The 19,241-nt window shown below is 44.7% G+C and overlaps 2 protein-coding genes across 2 annotated transcripts in view; both read right to left on the bottom strand.

Moving 5' to 3' along the window:
* The window catches only part of GNAI3 (G protein subunit alpha i3), a 46,921-nt gene extending 36,856 nt beyond the window's left edge, over nt 1–10,065 (bottom strand). The window contains exon 1 of the mRNA XM_025387201.1: nt 9,735–10,065. Within this exon, the coding sequence (XP_025242986.1) occupies nt 9,735–9,852 (118 nt within the window). The 5' untranslated portion in view covers nt 9,853–10,065. The remainder of the gene's footprint in view (nt 1–9,734) is intronic.
* Nucleotides 10,066–13,130: 3,065 nt separating this feature from the next.
* GPR61 (G protein-coupled receptor 61) lies at nt 13,131–18,708 on the bottom strand. Its single transcript, XM_025387188.1, has 3 exons — nt 18,627–18,708; nt 13,936–16,158; nt 13,131–13,264 (listed from the first exon to the last, which is right to left on the bottom strand). The coding sequence occupies exon 2, from the start codon at nt 15,551–15,553 to the stop codon at nt 14,198–14,200; it is 1,356 nt and encodes a 451-aa protein (XP_025242973.1). The 5' UTR covers nt 15,554–16,158; nt 18,627–18,708; the 3' UTR covers nt 13,131–13,264; nt 13,936–14,197.
* Nucleotides 18,709–19,241: the final 533 nt, after the last annotated feature.

Raw genomic sequence — 19,241 nt, 5'->3', positions numbered from 1 at the left:
CTTCTGTTTTTTGAGTCAGAGTCTCACTCTGTCACCCTAGAGTGCAGTTGTGCCACGTTGGCTGCCTGCAACGTCCGCCTCCCAGGTTCAAGTGATTCTCATGCCTCAGCCTCCCAAGTAGCTGGGATTACAGGTGTGCGCCACCACACCTGGCTAATTTTTGTATTTTTAGTAGAGACAGGGCTTCACCACGTTGGCCAGGCTAGTCTGGAACTCCTGACCTCAGGTGATCTGCCCACCTCAGCCTCCCAAAGTGCTGGGATTACAAGCGTGAGCCAGTGTGCCTGGCCTAATTTTAAATCTGAATTTAAGTTCTCTCTCCCAACCTTACAAGATGGTAATATTGAGAATGAGCAGGCATGTTCTCATGAACTAACGAGAAAGTAACACAGTGATATGTTTAGTTCCTCAATATTCCCATGTCATTCCATTATGTTCAACTTATATTTAGTGAGTGCCTACTAGGTGTTAGGCATTGTCATCTCTTTATTAAACATTAATTCTCTGGCCATGCCTTTAATAGAGAATTTGACCTACTCCAGTCCTTGAAAGGGTTACCTTATAAAACTCATGATACCCCATCAACCCTGCTATACCCCAACCATACATGACTGGATTGTGGTTGGCACATGACAAGGTTGGGCCAATCTGATACTCTTTCCCAGGAACTGGGAATGGGATCCTGCATCAGATAACATGAAGCACTTGAACTACCAGGTCGGGCAGTGTGTGAGCCACAGAAGATGTCAGAGTAAGCCAAAGTTGAAGACTCGGGGGAGGTCATTCTGCTCTAGGAGAAATAGGGGAGAGGGTGGGAGTTGGGTATCACAATCCACGTACATACAACCTACCTGTATTTCATTTCTTACCTATTCTTGAATGTCTAACACCTATGAAGTTGCCTACTGTGTCCTTTCAATATACCTCTTTTACTTGTGACTTGTATGAGTGGTGTTCCTATTCCTTATGGGCAAAAACACTTTAGCATTATATTAGGTCCTGCAACAGATACAAAGATGAGAAATACTTAGTTCTCCTGCCCTAAAAGACCATATTGTTAGGACCAGGTAAGTACATAAATAACCATATATAAGGCAGACTAAAAGCGGCATAGAAAAAAAGTACTATGAGGTTTCAAAAAGAGAGAGTCATGTCATATCCAATTCAGAACATCAAAACAGTTTTACCAGTGGTGAGGCATGGTGACTCACATTTGTAATCCCAGCACTTTGGGAGGTCAAGGCGGGTAGATGACTTTAGGCCAGAAGTTTGACACCAGCCTGGCCAACATGATGAAACCCCATCTCTACTAAAACTACAAAAAACAGCTGGGCACAGTGGCGCACACCTGTAATCTCAGCTACTCAGAAGGGTCAGGCACGAGAATTGCTCGAACCTGGGAGGCAGAGGTTGCAGTGATGCAAGATTGTGCCACTACATTCCAGTCTAGGCAACAGAGTGAGACTGTCTCAAAAGTTTCACGGAGGAAAGAGAACTAAATAGTAATCATAACAGACAGTAGTCTGAGATTTTTAAAATGTATTTACTAAGAAAAATAAAATATTAAAATCCTAGGTCAGTCTACCAAAAACCTTAAAGTCCAAAAATCTGGAATCTAGTAATGACTGAGCCATAGGACCTCACAACTGACTGATTGTAAGAGATGACAGTAAGAGAGGAGTTAAAAACAAGTGTTGTTTTCAGCCTAGATGATGTTGAGAATGGTGGTACTAAAACAGAAAAGTTCCCAACAGGTGGATTTGGGGGTAAAGAGTGAAGGCAAGTTCTGTACTGGATAAACTGACTTGAGGTAACTAGCAGGATGTAGTTCATTAATACGCTGGGGGAAGAGCAGAAAGAGAAGCCATCTCAAGTAGAGAGAACAGATTTTTCAAAAATTCCAAGTAAAAAATTGTCCTCTAATAAAGGAACCAAAAGACTCTTCACAATGTCTCAGTTTCTTCTTCCACGTTTTGAACATTCCATTTTTGCATAGCTACTGATTTTCCTGCCATCTGTCTCTCTATATTGTTTTTTCCTGGTTACAGATGAGAGACTTTTAAGAATGGAAGTTAGAGGCTGAGCACAGTGGCTCAGCCTATAATCTCAACACTTTGGGACGCTGAGGTGGGTAAATCACTTGAACCCAGAAGTTCAAGGCCAGCCTGGGCAAGATGGCAAAACCCTATCTCTACAAAAAATTAGCCAGGGGTGGTGGCATTAGCCTGTAGTCCAAGCTACTCAGGAGGCTGAGATGGGAGGATCGTTTGAACCCGGGAGGCAGAGGTTGCAGTGAGATTGCGGAGGTTGCATTGAGATTGCACCACTGCACTCCAGCTTGGGTGACACAGCAAGACTCTGTCTAAAAAAAAAAAAAAAAGAATGGAAGTTAGTGGAAGGACCTGATGAAACACACACACACACACACACACACTCCTTTCCCCAAGAGAAAGTATGCTGTAGAAGAAACCAGGGAAGGAAGAGAGACAGGATAGGAAAAAAGGAAATATCTGCAGAGGCCTAACAACTCTCTTTTCCTTCCCAAGAAGCTAGAGGATGAAGAAGCTCAGCACCACGGGGTGGCATAGTGCTTCAGGTTTTACTAACCATCTCTAAAAGATCTCTAGGCCAGGAATTACTTTTAACAGAGACAACTGCCTAAAAACTAAAAGACTTTTTTGTAATAGTGCATATAAGTTTAATATGCTAAAAATTATTTTTTAAAGAGACATAGTAGCAGCACTTATTAGAACTGTACATGCCCTGTCAAATCTAGTATTAAGCACCCTACTCTATGGCCATCAGTGTACTACAGGAATAGCGTAGTCAGGGAAGATTACATTATTTTAATTCCTGAAAAGGGCCGTATTTTCAGACTGCAAAAGTGATTAGTGCTTCTACATGTGGCTTGTCAATTATCCCAGTACCATTTGTGGAACAGGGTGTCCTTTCCCCACTTCACATTTTTGTTTATTTGTCGAAGATCAGTTGACTGGAAGTTATTTGGCTTTATTTCTGGGTTCTCTATTCTGTACCATTCGTCTATATGCCAGTTTTTACACCAGTACCATGCTGTTTTGGTGATTATGGCCTTATAGTATAGTTTGAAATCGGGTAATGTAATGCCTCTAGGCTTGTTCTTTTGCTTAGTCTTGCTTTGGCTATGCAGGCTCTTCTTTGGTTCCACATGAATTTTAGGATTGTTTTTTCTAATTCTGTGAAGAATGATGGTGGTACTTTAGCGGGACTTGCACTGAATTTGTAGATTGCTTTTGGTACTATGGTCATTTTCACAATATTGAATCTACCCATCCATGAGCATGGGATGTGTTCCCATTTATTTGTGTCATCTATGATTTCTGTGAGCCGTGTTTTGTAGTTTTCCTTGTAGAGGTGTTTCACCTTCTTGGTCAAGTATATTCCTATGGTATTTTTGTTTGTTTTTTGTTTGCAGCTATTGTAAAAGGGATTGAGTTCGTGATTTCATTCTCAGTTTGGTTACTGTTGGTGTATAGGGCTAATGACTTAAATCTAAGACCCAAAACCATAAAAATTCTAGACGATAACATTGGAAAAACCCTTCTAGTCATTGGCTTAGGCAAAGACTTCATGACCAAGAACCCAAAAGCAAACGCAAAGACAAAAACAAAAATAAAAAAAGGGGTTTAACTAAACTAAAAAGCTTCTGAACAACAAAAGAAATCAGCAGAGTACAGACAACCCACAGAGTGGGACAAAATCTTCACTATCTATACATCTGACAAAGGACTAATATCCAGAATCTACAAGGAACTCAAATCAGCACGAAAAAAATAATCCCATCAAAAAGTGGGCTAAAGACATGAATAGACAATTCTCACAAGAAGATATACAAATCGCCAACAAACTTATGAAAACATGCTCAACATCACTAATTATCAGGGAAATACAAATCAAAACCACAATGTGATACCAACTTACTCCTGCAATAATGGCCATAATAAATAAATAAATAAATAAAAATAGATGTTGGCGTGGATGTGATGAAAAGGGAACACTTTCACACTGTTGGTAGGAATGTAAACTAATACAACCACTATGGAAAACAGTGTGGAGGTTCCTTAAAGAACTAAAAGTATATCTACCATTTGATGCACGAATCTCACACCTGGGTATCTACCCTGAGGAAAGAAGCCATAATACAAAAAAGGTACCTGCACATGCATGTTTATAGCAGCACAATTCACAATGGCAAAATATGGAACCAGCCCAAATGCTCATCAATCAACGAGTAGATAAAGAAAATGTGATACACACACACACACACCCCTCTACACCCATGGAACACTACTCAGCCATAAAAAGGAATGAAATAACAGCATCTGCAGCAACCTGGATGGAACTGGAGACCATTACTCTAAGTGAAGTACCTCAGGAATGGAAAACCAAACATATGTTCTCACTCATAAGTGGGCGCTGAGCTATGAGGACACAAAGGTATAAGAATGATACAATGGACTTTGGGGACTCGGAGAAAAGGGTGGGAGGGGAGTGAGGGATAAAGGACTATACATTGGGTACAGTGTACACTTCTCAGGTGATGGGTGCACCAAAATCTCAGAAATCACTGCCAAACTTATTCATGTAACCAAAGACAACCTGTTCCCCAAAAACTTATTGAAATGTTAAAAAAAGAGGCCAGGCGCGGTGGCTCACGCCTGTAATCCCAGCACTTTGGGAGGCCGAGACGGGCGGATCACGAGGTCAGGAGATTGAGACCATCCTGGCTAACACCGTGAAACACCGTCTCTACTAAAAAAATACAAAAAAAAAAAAAAACTAGCCGGGCGAGGTGGCGGGTGCCTGTAGTCCCAGCTACTCGGGAGGCTGAGGCAGGAGAATGGCGTGAACCCGGGAGGAGGAGCTTGCAGTGAGCTGAGATCCGGCCACTGTACTCCAGCCTGGGAGACAGAGCAAGACGCCGTCTCAAAAAAAAAAAAGAAATGTTAAAAAAAGGAAAAAAAAAAAGTGACTAATGCATTTAAATAAAAGACACAAAGAATGACAAGTGCTTATAAAACACAAAGCTTTTCTTCCCCGAGACACAAGATGCATCCTCACATGAAATGTAACTGGCTATGAACCTTATCCCAAGTAAATGGAAACATAATAAAGGGTATAATCCTATAGGAGGATATAATGTAATGGCATGTTTACCAAAGGGCAGTCTTATTCTCAATAATAAGCATATTCAGCCAATAATATGCAGCGATTTAAATATAAATAACTAACTGTATAATAAACAGTTCAAGTAAATAAGATGATTCCAGTTCTCGGCATGCAACTGGCTTTTTGCCATACTACCACCAGCAAATCCCAAATAACAAAGTATTTTTTTAAGTTTTCTCAGAACCTGCTAAAGGAAACTATCATGAAATGGAAATTCAGAGAACAGATCATTCAACAACTTACAAAACTAAATATCTTCATTAGTATAGTGACGAGTAAAAAAAGAAAAGGACTAACATTTAATTCCTTTCACCATAAAAGGATATTAAAATTATTTGAAGATCTTTGAAAACAGTATATTAATACGGAAAATAACAAAATAGCTGTCTGAAAAACCTCTGAAAAAAGTAGCTAAAATGGTAAGTCTCACAATCATCATTGACAGAAGTGACCACTTACTATTTTTTATTTGCTAGGCACTAATGTGAAGCATTTTACATGCATTATCTCATTTCATATTATGAAACATCATCTCTGCTTTACATATGTAAAAATTATGATTCTTATGGTTAAGTTACTTGCTCTGGGTCTCAGAGCTAATAAATGGAGGTGGAACTTAAATTCAGTTTTGTGTGAATCCAAAAGCACTGCTCTTATCCATTATACCAGTGCTTCCCAACCTTTGTCACATGATGGCACATATTAAAAATATTTGTAAGGCTCACTGGGGTGCGCTGAAAGAGCTTGGTGAAAAAAAATTTTCTTGCTTGTCCTGGGGTCAAAACAAAACAAAACAAAACCCACACACACAAAATTTCTTTTTATTATGAAATTATGGCATAAAAAATACAAAGTATTACAGATGATATTAAATATAAAATTGGTATAAATTTAGTATTTATACCAAATACAATTTTTTCAAATTACCAAATTCATGGTAGGGTAGGCACAGTGGCTCACACTGGTAATCCCAACACTTTGGGAGGCTGAGATGGGAGAATCATATGAGGCCAAGCATTTGAGATCAGCCTGGGCAACATAATGAGACCCCCATCTCTACCTTTTTAAATAGTAAATAACCAAATTACCAAATTCAGGAATTTTAAAGAGGAAATCAAACCAAAGACGTTCAAATGTAATTTCAACTGCTGTAAAAGTTTGAACTTCTAAAAATGATTTAAAATTTCAATGCTATAAAAAATTTGTAAACAGCACACCTATATGCCATCCTAAGCACTGGAACATTGGTTGGGAAGCTTTGCATAGTATTTTTTCAACAGAATGTCATAATTAAACACTAATTTGATATACCTACCAAGATCTTTCCAAGAACACTTTTTTTTTTTTTTTTTGAGACAAACAGTCTCACTTTGTCGCCCAGGCTAGAGTACAGTGGTGCCATCTCTGCTCACTGCAACTTCTGCCTCCCAGGTTCAAGCGATTCTCCTGCCTCAGCCTCCCAAGTAGCTGGGACTACAGATGCACACCACCATGCCCGGCTAATTTTTGTACTTTTAGTAGAGATGGTGTTTCGCCATGTTGGCCAGGTTGGTCTCGAACTCCTAACCTCAGGTGATTCTACCAGCCTCAGCCTCCCAAAATGATGGGATTACAGGAATGAGTTACCATGCCCAGCCCTTCCCAAGAACATCTAAAGGAAATTCGAACCAAAGGTTATCAAAGGAAGAATTACAATACTGAAGTGTCTGTTAATAATCTGGCCCACACTAGCTTCTTAATTTGGTATAATTTCCATAATACCTACAATCTGTAACATTGATTTTGACTTAATAAGAATAGCTAATCTTCATGAAGCTAGTACTATGTGCCAAGCTGTGTTCTGCTTTACATCATTATCATATTTAATCCTCACAGCAATCCTAGAAGTAGCTCTATTTTCTCCATTTTAAAGATAAGAAAACTGAGGCCAAGAGAAATTAACTTTCCCAAGGCTATAACTAGCAAATGGGAATTAGGATTTGAAGCAGTCTGACTTCAGGACCCATGCTATTAATCACCATGTTAAACTATACCCCCATAAGAAAATATATCATGTGCCAGGAGACACAAGGGTAAGTAGATAGATTTCAACTTAAACTAAGTTCCATAGTGATAAAGTAAAAACGACTTGCATCTACAGCAAAGGAGATATTATTCAGGAAAAAGAAAACTGTATACTGTTTTGGGTACACTTTGCTTACAGAAATAGCATAGAAGATAATTTTAATTTTCTATGTGTGTTATGATATGGCTCAAGCAAGAACATATGTTTCTGCAAACTATTTGAATTTCTGGATTTAACTTGCTCAAGAATATTAAAAAAAAAATCCTACTTAAAAAAGAATGAAGATAAAAATTGAAAGCAAATATGTTTAGTACTTTGATTTTTACTCACTGCTTACTCAGTTCCCTAAGTCATCAAGTGTCTAATTTTGTTTTTAATTAAATGCACTATTTGTAAAATCCTGAATAAAAATTCTTCTAGACATATGGACAAGTTCCGCCTGTCCAAATTGTGCCTGCCTAATCCTGCCTTTTGGAAGAAAGTCTCAAAAGTTTCCAACTACCTTACAATAAGCTGATGTCCTGAGGGTATCTCTGTTGGTCAGTGTAAATCAAATCACTCATAGAAGATGAAAATACATCTTTAATTTCATAACCAATAAATCAATAAAGAAAATGTTGGCCAGGCGCGGTGGCTCACGCCTGTAATCCCAGCACTTTGGGAGGCTGAGGCAGGCGGATCACGAGGTCAGGAGATCGAGGCCATCCTGGCTAACACGGGGTCTCTACTAAAAACACAAAAAATTAGCCGGGCATGGTGGCAAGTGCCTGTAGTCCCAGCTACTCAGGAAGCTGAGGCAGGAGAACGGCGTGAACCCGGGAGGCAGAGCAGTCTCAAAAAAAAAAAAAAAAGTGAATGCCCTAAATATTATAGTTTATATCAAATTTCTCAAAGGCCCCAAGGACCAATGTTCAACATTTGCTGGCTCAGGCTGGTTAACAGTAAATATTTAAGGAGCACCTACTATGTACCAGGGACCATGCTTATCTACCTGTTATACAGACAGTGGCAGTCTAGAACAATTTGAACTTGCATCTTCTGAAAGTTCAAGTATACAAACCGGAAGCTTAAGCTCCAATACATAACTTTCCCTTTATAGTACATCCAAAAAAGCTATTACCAGAGCTTCTGCAATCTACAACCAACCAAATACGTTAAGAAGAGACTACCGGGGCACTCAGCATGTCCTAGAGTACAAAATTAGTCTTGGGTTACAGTGGTACATTCTGTTCTCTGGAGCTTTATACCACGAAAATTTAGCACTTCCCCTAAAGTGACTCCTTTTCCTCAAAAATCAATTGTTTTAAAAAGTAAATTTCTATTGCTTACAGAAACCCCTACTCCTACTTATTCATCTCTAATGGAAATACTACCCTAGAAAATACTAATAATGAAATGTGGCTTGATTTATTAGTAAGCTAATGCCAGGATTCTTTGTGTGATTTACTGAGCCTCTCAAAAATTTTAAAACTCATGTTGAGTAAAACACATCCGACTGCACAAAAAAAGCCACTTAAAACGACTATCAGATAATATAAACAGTAATTCCTGAAGCCAATGGTTTTGCTTTGGAGAGGCCAAAATGGATACAACAGCCACCAGAAGTCTACCATAGTCTTTACAGTAATATATGTCCAACTCTGTAACTTATCCTAAGGTAACTATTCCAACTGCACATCATCTATAGCAACTGTTCAGCACTTTCCAATGTGTAATCTCTTGTTCACTATATCTTCTGCTACAAACCTCAAACAAATCATTCTTTAAATTTCTTCAGCTCACACCATTTCCGATCCTTTTATAAAAACAGAAGGCGTTATAAAACCTTGAAAATAAAAATGATAGACAGCGGTGGAAAGGTAGAGATGGCCTCTGCACCCAAGCTCTTTTCCTTTATACTTGATAATTTGTCATTTATCTCATCTACCTACCTTCATGTTCCTGGATAATCCAGGGTTCCTCCAACAGTTCAAAAGGCTCTCTCATTAACAAATGTCAACGTCCTTATGTGACCATTCTGTTCCAGTCTCTATACCATCCATTCAAGCCTCCTAGCTTTATCCTGCCAAAGAACCACGACGCTCCAATCTCACAAACCATTACCAACACGCTCCAACCCAATGTAAAACCTTCCCGAGTATCAACTCTTCCTTTATGAGCTTTTCCCATATTCCTACTCCCTCAAAATCCTACCTGCCCATACTCCCAAGTCTCTCTGCTAAACGCAATTCCAGCCCGGAGTCACACCCTCTACAGCCTAATTCCCGCAACCCCCAAACCCCACCCCCCTCATCACGCCCTCTGGGGCCTCAGCTATGAACCCCAACACCCCGCCCCACACCCGGCAAGCCCTCCAGATCCCTTTAGAGTACTTTTCGTCGGCCCGACTAGACCCCGTTCAGGCCTTCCAAGCGCCTAGGCTCTCCCGACCACCACTCAGTCCCCGCCTCCAGCCCCTCACCGAGTAGCAGCAGCTTCACTTCTTTGGCCGCTTTTTCCCCGTCCTCCCGTAAGTTGCGGTCGATCATCTTGCTTCGCTCCACTGCCGCCTTGTCTTCGGCGCTCAACGTGCAGCCCATGGCGGCGGCGGAAGAGGGGACACCTGCCCGGGCTCACTCACACACCGCGGGAACTGCGGCTCGGCAGGTTAAGGCAGCGTCTACTGCTGGGCGGCGGCCCTCTCCGTCAGCTCCCTTAGCGCCCTGAAGAACCGGATATCCGGCGTTTACGACACTTCCGGCGACGCCCCGCAGCCTTCACTGTTTAAACCGCTCTCCTCGGGGAGAGGAGTTGAGACCGAAAGCGGAAGTCACGGGGACCTGGCGGCTAGGTTGGGCGGCGGATCTGCAGTTTCGAGGTTCTGTCAAGTTCGCTGCCCGCCGCCCAACTTGAAGCCTCATTTACCTTTCGGCTACCTGATTTGGATAAATGGAGAAAAACCGGGGCCTCCAACAAATAATGCCCTCCCGCGTTCAAAATGCCAGTTTTGGGGCGGAGATGTCTAAATTAAAGCCTACATCCCGCGCGGGAATTTCTGCTGATAATTTCTCTGCTGTTAGAAAACTCCTTTGATCTCTTGCTCTGGAGACTCGGGGCCCCTACCCAAGTTTGGGACACTGCCTCTGTTGGGGTTGTATCGGATCAATGGAATGGGAACAAGCTGCCCGGCCTGGGCGCCGTTCACGTCTCACATCTGAGACCGTAACACCGACTGTGTTCAGGACCTTAGCAATATCTTTTTGCCCTCTCTGGCCCACTGACTCCTCTCAAAATGTCCCCTGGTCCTTATACCTTTCACGTTTTTTTTGTGGGCTTGAGATTTGCTTAACTCCTATGTTGGCAAAAGGCCACATGAAATCACTAGCAGATACTCGATAACCTTAGTTAAGCCTGTAGTTCCTCCATAAAATTTCCATGCTGCCCTTCTCTCCAGTATAATTCATATCTTCCTACCTTAGGGTCTTAGAACTAAAACCAAGATAAGTCAACTTCAGTTCCACACCCTGAAACAAACCAATGCATCCTGTGAATCTCCTATTAAAATTTCCTGTTGCGATTACATACAAAAGGAGAAATTCTAGTAAAATTTGCCTCTCAGCCCTATTCTCACCTGAAACTTAAGTCCACTGTGAAAGCCCCAGGCCGATAGCATCTTTCACTAATAACCCTGGATACTGCGTGAAGGTAGTCGTAAATGAACTTTTCAGGCAAATAAGCCCATAATTACTATACATTCTAGGGAAGGGAACTCAGTCCCTAAAACCTTTCCCTGTGATTGTAAATTACTTTCTTTCTCTAATAGAATCTGAACTTGAGAATGTAAGGTCCCAACAGAGAGGGCTATATAGTGATGATTCATTAATTAGAAGGATTTAATTAGAGGATTAGAGCCACTTTAAAAAGCCTCGTCCACCATAACTCTTAGCAATGCCAATTCTTCAAGGTTTGAATAGTCCCCCAGTCATTCCCAAATGACTGTTAGAATGAAAGGGACCGCTTTTCCATTATCAATACTTTTGGGGAAAAAGGGCAAGAGGAAAGGGAAGTAAAACCAATATTTATTGAGTACCTATTTGCCAGATATGGCTAGGTGCTTCCACATCCCATCTCTTAATCCTCACAACAACCCTGTGAGGTAGGTAATAAAGATCCCCATTTTTACAGGTGAGGAAGTAGGCTCAGAGAAATTAAGCAGCTTTCCCAACTTCACACAGTGAGTAAGTAGATCTCTCTGACCCCAGAGTTACCTTTTTCTATCATGCCCCTCTACGATATTGCCTGGGGACACCTGACAACAGAAAGTCTAAGGTTTTCATCTAGGATTGGGAGTTACCCCAACACCAGCAGGATGCAGGAAAAAGTAACTGACCGGATGGTTGCCTCAATCTGTTGATTCTTCAGTGAGTTAGCTCAGATTTTGTCCAGGAACAGCTTTCAGAGCCAAAGATTACGTATTGAACTTTACCAAGGCATCCTGGTGACTAGAAAACTCCTGGAAGGTGGTCATAGCAGAAATTGTTGGGAAAGTTCTCAGCATAATAAAAGAGAAATTTTTATTTCCTTCATGATCCACTCCTACAGGGAAAAATAAATGGCAAATGAACCCATGTATGTCAAACTCTGTAATAAACACCAGTGAGATCACAGTGTCAGGAAATTTCAGCCTGAATTAAAGATACCCTTACTCTTAAAAGTTTCTTCTTTGATGTATGTGAAGGAAGGGTTGGAGGGCAAAGTGAAAGGAAAAGGCAAAATAAATTAACAAAATGGCTGCCAGGCAATGTTTAATGCCTTCCCCTTCCCCCTCCCACCACATACACTCGCGTTTCCTCCTTCCATTGGACTCACACTGCCACCTGCTGGCAATGCTTTGTATCTAATAGCTGATTAGTGGTGTTGGAAAGAAGTTTTTTTCCCTGTCTAGGAATGATTGATTCCTCAGTATGCATTTATTTTAATAGGGAGGAGAGGTGAACATGTTTTTCAATCACAAACGACTCTCCTCCCTATATATACTATGTTTTTAGGTGACTTCCTCAATGTAATAGGCACTAGACTGGTATAATAATCTAGTGGTAGGAAGACAAACCTAGAAATTTTCCTACAACAAAGGGGGAAAGCTGTTTGCCCAGTTTCATTTAATTTTTTTTTTCTTTATTAGAGAGTTTCATTTACAACCCCTATGCTTTCTACAATCTGCAGGAAGCTTCCAGGTATGCATCTTGCTGCCATGGGCTGAACTCTCAGAAGTTAGAACCATGGACATATTCTCCAGTATATTTCTCAAGCACATTCTGTAGTGCTTTATCAGATCAAAGTGCTTTGTGAAAATACAAGGTATCTCATCAAATTAGACTATGAACTCCTTAAAAGCAGTGACCACACACCCTGTGTGGGTCCCAGGGACTAGTGGGTGTTTAACTATTATGCACTGAATTGAACTAAAGGAGTCAATGTTGATATCAGTATAACCTTTTATAAAAATTATTTATTAACTGTTTAAAGGGGAGACTATCCCACTCCCACCAGCCCATTTCCCCCTTTGATGCTCAGTGAGCCAGGAATTTGTTCAAATGCAGACCACACCACCCTCTGGCCCTGCCTTGACCCTTTAGTGTTACCTGCTTCAATTGAGGGAAGTAGGATGGACAGGTGGTCCCAGATGGGTGTCCTGTCCAGTTTGCAATTATTCCCTCTTTGCTGAAAATACCACCACCAATACCAACCAACACAGTTCCTACAGTCTCAATCAATGAACAGCCAAGACCAACTCCTGTGCCCTCTCTCCAACCCAGTGCTGCAGATAGGAGAGAGATTTAAGTCTTTGTCACTGAAGCTAATTTTGAGAGCGATGAATGGGAGTAGGAAGGCATTTAATGGATCATGGAAACCCCACCCTTCCCATGCCCAACCTTAAGTCTCTTGTACCCGATTGTCCACGGGACTGGAGGTGGGTCGCTGCCATGAGGAGAGAGATCAGGGAAGCCAGTCCTGGAAAGAAAAGATTCGCAGTATTATTGGTCAGGCTGATTACTTGGCCTCTCTGTATCCAGCTACTTTACCAATTCAAATGCTAACCTCCACCCTCACCCATCTGACCCCCAGGCATTCTAGTTCTTCCTCCTAAAAGAGAGGAAAGCCATCCTGCCTTCTTTTTGTCTCTGCTGAGATCAGGCTCTACCCTTGATCTCCTGTGTGCAGGAGAGAGACAGAAAAATAAAACAGAAGGGCTTATCCTGAAGAATGGGAGAAAGAGAGCTGCAGTCAGCTTTCCTATCTTCTACTCCATGTACCCTAATTTCTATTTTGCCTTGTTTCTGGCCAAACTCAGTAAAGGAATACACCCTACTGGTCCTCTCGTTTTAAAGAAATCTCAGGTATAAAACCAGAAAAACGATCTATTAACTCAAGTGGAAACGCTTGGCTATAATTTAGTTCTTTTTAAACCTAGCAAGGAAATGAGAAAACATGGGTCATTTTCTTACCTTGCTTGGGTGCAATTACTGCCCTGGACAATTACACTGAAAAATAAAATATCCTAAATGGCCCCTAGAATAACTCCAAACCTGGCCTGCTGCCCTGTATCCTCCAACTCCTACCCTTAGAGAATTCCCTACTTCTGGAAGCATGGAAATTTCACTGGTTGAGAGGCTTCACCTCACCTTTGTGACCCTTTTCTCTCGTCACCGTCTCACCATACCCAGGTTCCCTCCCCCAGCAGTCAAAGATCACAGCCAAGTCCAAGGCTTTTGCACACGTTCGTCCTGTTGACTCTGTTCCTGACCCAGGAAACACTAAGCAAAAGCTGTGTGCAGAGACCCCAGCCTCAGCCCTAGCCAGCTGGGAAAAGGTGATCCCACAAGGTGGTCCTTGCGATCATAACTGGCCCCCAGCCCCATATCCCTCCGAGTGTCCAGCGGCCCATCATGACTCCAGCCGGGGTGAGGGGGCAGGACGGAGGTAGCTGTCTGACATGATGATGTCGCTGGTGAGTTGCTGCTCCAGGAACTCAGAGGTCTCCTCAGCTATCTGGCCTGGGATTCGAAAGTCAACAGCAGGAGGCTCCTGCTTGGGGCTGGGTAAGGGTCGGGAAACCCAGGACTCAGAGGCACAGCCAGTCCCCTGAAGGAACTGCAGGAAATTCTCCTCAATGGAGCCCTCCCGGCTAGGTAGCCTCAGCTCCTCCTCTGGAGCTGGCTTGAAGAAGCAGACAAACTGCTTGCTGAGCTCCCCCCGGATCTGCCGGTTGAGACATCCATAGAAGAAAGGGTTGGAAGTGAAGCAAAAGTAGCCGATCCAGGTCACCACACTCTCCACCTGCCCAGTTGAAATGGGCTGAGCACTCAGGGCAACGTAGAGGTGGAAAGAGAAGTAGGGCAACCAACAGAGCAGGAACTGTCCCCCCACAGCCAGGAGAACCACTGCTGCTTTCCCTCCCCCAAACGTCCGGTGTGGGGTGGTCTGGGGGGCCCCCGAGCTGGTGACCATCGTGGAGCGGCTGCTGAGAGATTCAGAGCGTTGCCGGGGTGTCTCCATCCACGTGGGCAGCGGCCCGTGCTGCATGGCAGCCACGCGGGCCACTCGGAACATGCTGCAGTAGACCACAAGGATAAGGAGCAGGGGCAGCAGGAAGTAAAGGACAGCAAAGACCACCACAAAAAGCTGGCAGTAGGCACTGTGGCTCCATTGGAGTGAACAGCCTGGGGGGACACTGGGAGCTCCTTCCTCCCAGGTGACCCTTCCCAACACTGGCACAGAAGCCATAGCCAAGGCCTTCACCCACACACCCACCAGCACAGAGGCTACCAGCCCCAGCGTCATGCGCACCTCGTAGCGCATGGGGTGGACCACGTAATAGTAGCGCTCCACATTGATGGCCGACACTGAGAGGATGGCCAGGCTGACAAAGCACACGCTCAGGAACAAGTAGAGGCGGCAGGCCACCTCCCCAAAGAGGGCGTGGTCAAAGAGGGCGGAGCTGGAGAGCATGGCCAAGGGCATGAGGGTCAGGGCAGCCAGCAGGTCCACCAGGCAGAGGTGGAAGACAAAGACAAATTTTCGGAGGGCGGGCGTCTTGGCAATCACGGCCATCACAGCGGCATTGCCAGCCACAGCAGTCAAGTCCAGCAGGAGCATGAAGAAGAGGGCCACAGATTCCGAAGCGACATCCCGCAGCCCCACCTCCGGGACCCCACTGGCAGTAGAGGGACCTGGGGTTTGAGGGACCCTCCCCAAAGTCGAAGAGTTCCCTGATGACTGGGGGATGGGTGAGGACTCCATGGGGCCGAAAGAGGACACCCAGGGTACCTCCTGTCACAGGCCCATCCCCCATCCTAGTCCAGTGACCCTGGGATGGCGAGCCCAGGCCCAGGCTTCCCGGTTTTGTAGGGGGCGCCTCCCACTGGAGCCTCTTGGGCAGGTTTGTCTGCGTACAGAGCGCCAGGCCAGGCAGCTGAAGGATTAGAAGCTCATATCCCCTTTCGGGCCAGAGGTAGCTCCAGGATCTGCCTTGGTGACTGCTAAGAAGCAGGAGACGTGAGAGGTACAGGAGCCTGACCCACTCAACACTTCGCCTTCGGAATGGCCTTCACCTCTTCCTTTTCCATTTCCTTTCTGCCATTCTCATTCTCCATACCCTTCTACCCTTTCCAGAACTGTTAGCCGGGGATTCTAAATCCTCTGTCTCTCCTTCCCAGTGTCCTGCTGATCTCTGGGATGGTGCCTCAGTTTTAGGGTTCCTTATGTAAATTTCCTGATTTCTTGTCTCCTCAGAATGGCAGGAGCTGCTGGGGAGTAGAAGGAGCACAAAATTTAGTTTCTAGTCCCAGTTCTGGGCATTACTAACTCTGTGAATCTTCTGAAGTTCAGTTTCCTCATAAATCCATCTGTAAAATGAAAGGAAGAAGACTTGCTTCACAACTGTGTTTCTGGATCCTGCGTGATTTGTTAATAATAATATTAATGACAAGCAGTAGCATTAATACGGCGTTTTCCACATGTCAGGCCCTGTTCTCGGCACTCTACCTATATTAACTCATTTTATTCCTCACACAACCCTATGAGGTAGATATTATTTTTATCTCCATTTTGCAAGGGGTGAAACTGAGGTCTAGAGAGGTTAAGTAAGTTACCCAAGGTCACACAGCTAGTAAGCAGCAAGGGCTGGGCACCTACCTGAGCAATCTGGCCCCAGGGCCAGTACTCTTGCTCACTGTGCCATGCCATATGTGAAGGTGCCCTCCATGCCGGCTGGACTATAATAGGCATCCAGTAAATAGTTGTTGAATTTCAGCTGTCTCTAAAAATGTCTCTTGCTGCTCTGGGGCTATCACCTGAGAAGGGGAGCTGTGCTTCAGGCTCTTTTGACATCACTACTCCCAGCACAAAGAGCTGCCACTTTGGGAATGTTGAGAAGGAGCAGTGAAAATAAAATGTCCCGGCTGGAAGGAAACTGGGAAGCCAGCTCATCCAGCCTCCACTGCTCCCAAAGCCAGAAGTCGCTTTCAAGCTGCCCTCCTCCACCCACTCATGAACTCTTCAAGGCCACTGTATCCCTCTTGTGGGAAAGGAGCTGCTGCCAACTTCGGGCTCCCCAGATTCCCAAATCTCTGGTCTCTAGAGCTGACCCTTGGAGGATCCCTGACCAAGAACCCCCTTAGTTCTAGACTATTACTGCAGTCACGGAACAAGAAGTAGGGAGGAGGCACTGAGGTTGCTCAGTTTAAAAACCCATCATTTCTATGGCTGCAATAAAGAGGACCACATGGCAAGATGGGCCTCACCCTCCTCCACAGTTACAGCCTTACAGTCACCTTTGGTTTTTGGTGTTTCCACAAACCTTACACCGATCCAACTTCTAACATGCTATGCCTGCAATAGGTGCTGGATACAATTTTGTGAATTGAATCAAACTCAAATTGATAGTTGAATCCCTGCCCCCTAGGACAAACTCCAAGAACACTCAGTCAGCCAGCTGTGTGCCAGCCAAGGGACTCTCTTGTGGAAAGGGTAGCCGGGGTTCCTGGACTTGAGGAAGCCCTAACTTTGGGCAACTGCCTAGAGACATGCCTCTCTCTAGGGATACAGAAAGCTCATTTCACAGTTAACATGCCCACAGAGATTTAGGGTCTGCAGAGAAGATGAAGAGTGGGCAAAAAGTGAGATATCAGCTTCTCATAAGAGTCTACCAGGAAAAATGCCTGAAAGAAATGCTAGGAGAAGCATCCTTCCTCCTTACTCTCCATGCTGCAATTTACCTATCCCTTCTGCCTATAAGTGAAGCCCAGACGACGTGGTTCAGAGTCCCTCCCTGGTGGCTGAAGGAGGAGAGACCCACCATGTCTGGATGGACATCAAGAGTCCCAGACGGAGGGAAGCAGATGTGGTTTCCACGTGGAGCTGGAGGGATGCCATGCAGCCATGATGGAGCCCTGAGCACGAAGGCATTGGACATTGCTCTTTTTCATAGCCCCCTCAAGCTTGCCAGTGTCTCCACAATGACTCCAAATGCCAGGACTCCAGTTTTTCTCTTAACAGACAGATCAGTGTATCTGGCTACTTGGCATTCCCTCACTAATGGACGGGGGCTATGGAGGGGAGGGCTGTGGTGTAGCAGTTTCATAGGTGAAACCAGGGTTCCTTACTCTTCTCCCAGGTCATATCATTATGCCTACTCCCCCAACAGATGCTTTCCTTCCCCCACTACTTCCTTCCAACAACACCCCTCTTACCTCCAGGACCTTCAGTACCTAGAAGGCTGTGCCACTAGGCCCTGAGATCTGGGCCTCTAGCAGGGGCATGGTCAAGTTACAGGATGCAAGATGTGCATAAGTGCCCAGCCCAAGGCCACAGAGGTATTGGGATTCACATGCACCTGTTTTCCAGATCCAGAGCTTCCATCCCAAAGACCTGAGCCTAGCCTTCCTTCCGACAAGAGCATGCCCCTCCTAAGCTAGGGAAGATTTCCGGGGAGCTACAAAACCTCTCCTCAGCAGAGTTGCCCACGCCCAGGACACAGTTGCCCATCAGCCTGGATGCTGAAGGGCCCATTCCTAGAATGTGGGAGACCCATCTCCATGACATGGAGCAAGACAGACCGGGAATGCTGTTTGTCTGCAGGATGTGGGTACTCCTGCCGGCAGGAGATGATCAACCCCCCAGCTCTGGGCTTCAGAGATGCCCACACCCCAGTACCGCCTTTGGGATACCTGAGAGCCCATCTCCTGATCAAACTGCTCACCAGAAGGTAGGCAGGGCTGGTCCTTGGAAAGCCACCCTTCTATGGGGATACCTTGGCACTCACCACCAGGCCCTGGGTCTGGCCCCCATTCCTGGCCTAGTCGGCAACTCCTACCTTTGCTGAGCAGTCCCGGCTCCCATGTGATAGCTCCTCTCAGCTGATGCTTCTCCAAAGCTGCTGAAGCCTGAAGCACTGCAGTGAGCGGTGAGAGGCAGCCGGCAAAGCAGAGTGCTCTGAGAGCCTCTGGGTCCTAATGGCCTCCTGCTTCTCACCCAGCCCCTCAGAGTCACTTCTGGAGCAAAAAGATGGGCACCAATGTCCCAGGCAAGGTGCCGGGCAGTGAGCTCAACTCCTCTCACTTCTCCAGGCTGCTGGATTGCATCTCAAAAGTTTCGTGGGACCAGGTAATGATAGGTAGAGGAGACCCTCCTGACCAGCCTGATGAAGTAAAAAAAAAAGTACATGGAGTCAGAAAATCCAGGTTTAAGGCCTGGCTATGGCACTTACTAGCTGTGTGACCTTGGGCAAGTTACATTTTGGCCTTGATTTCTTAGTGGTTCAAAGAGAAGATAGGAGAGATGCATGGTTCTGTGTGACATCAGAACCAAGGTACTGATGCATCAGGTCAGCGCAGACCCAGGGCCCCAAGGCTTAGGCCAGGGAGGGGACTGAGGCTCCAAGGGATGGTCCAAAGTTTGGTTCCTTTGGAAGCTGCCTAATGCATATGGG

This window comes from Theropithecus gelada, chromosome 1, assembly GCF_003255815.1.
Source record: "Theropithecus gelada isolate Dixy chromosome 1, Tgel_1.0, whole genome shotgun sequence".
Classification (NCBI taxonomy): domain Eukaryota; kingdom Metazoa; phylum Chordata; class Mammalia; order Primates; family Cercopithecidae; genus Theropithecus; species Theropithecus gelada.
Note: the sequence above shows the minus strand (reverse complement) of the source record. Positions and strands in the feature narration are given on the sequence as shown.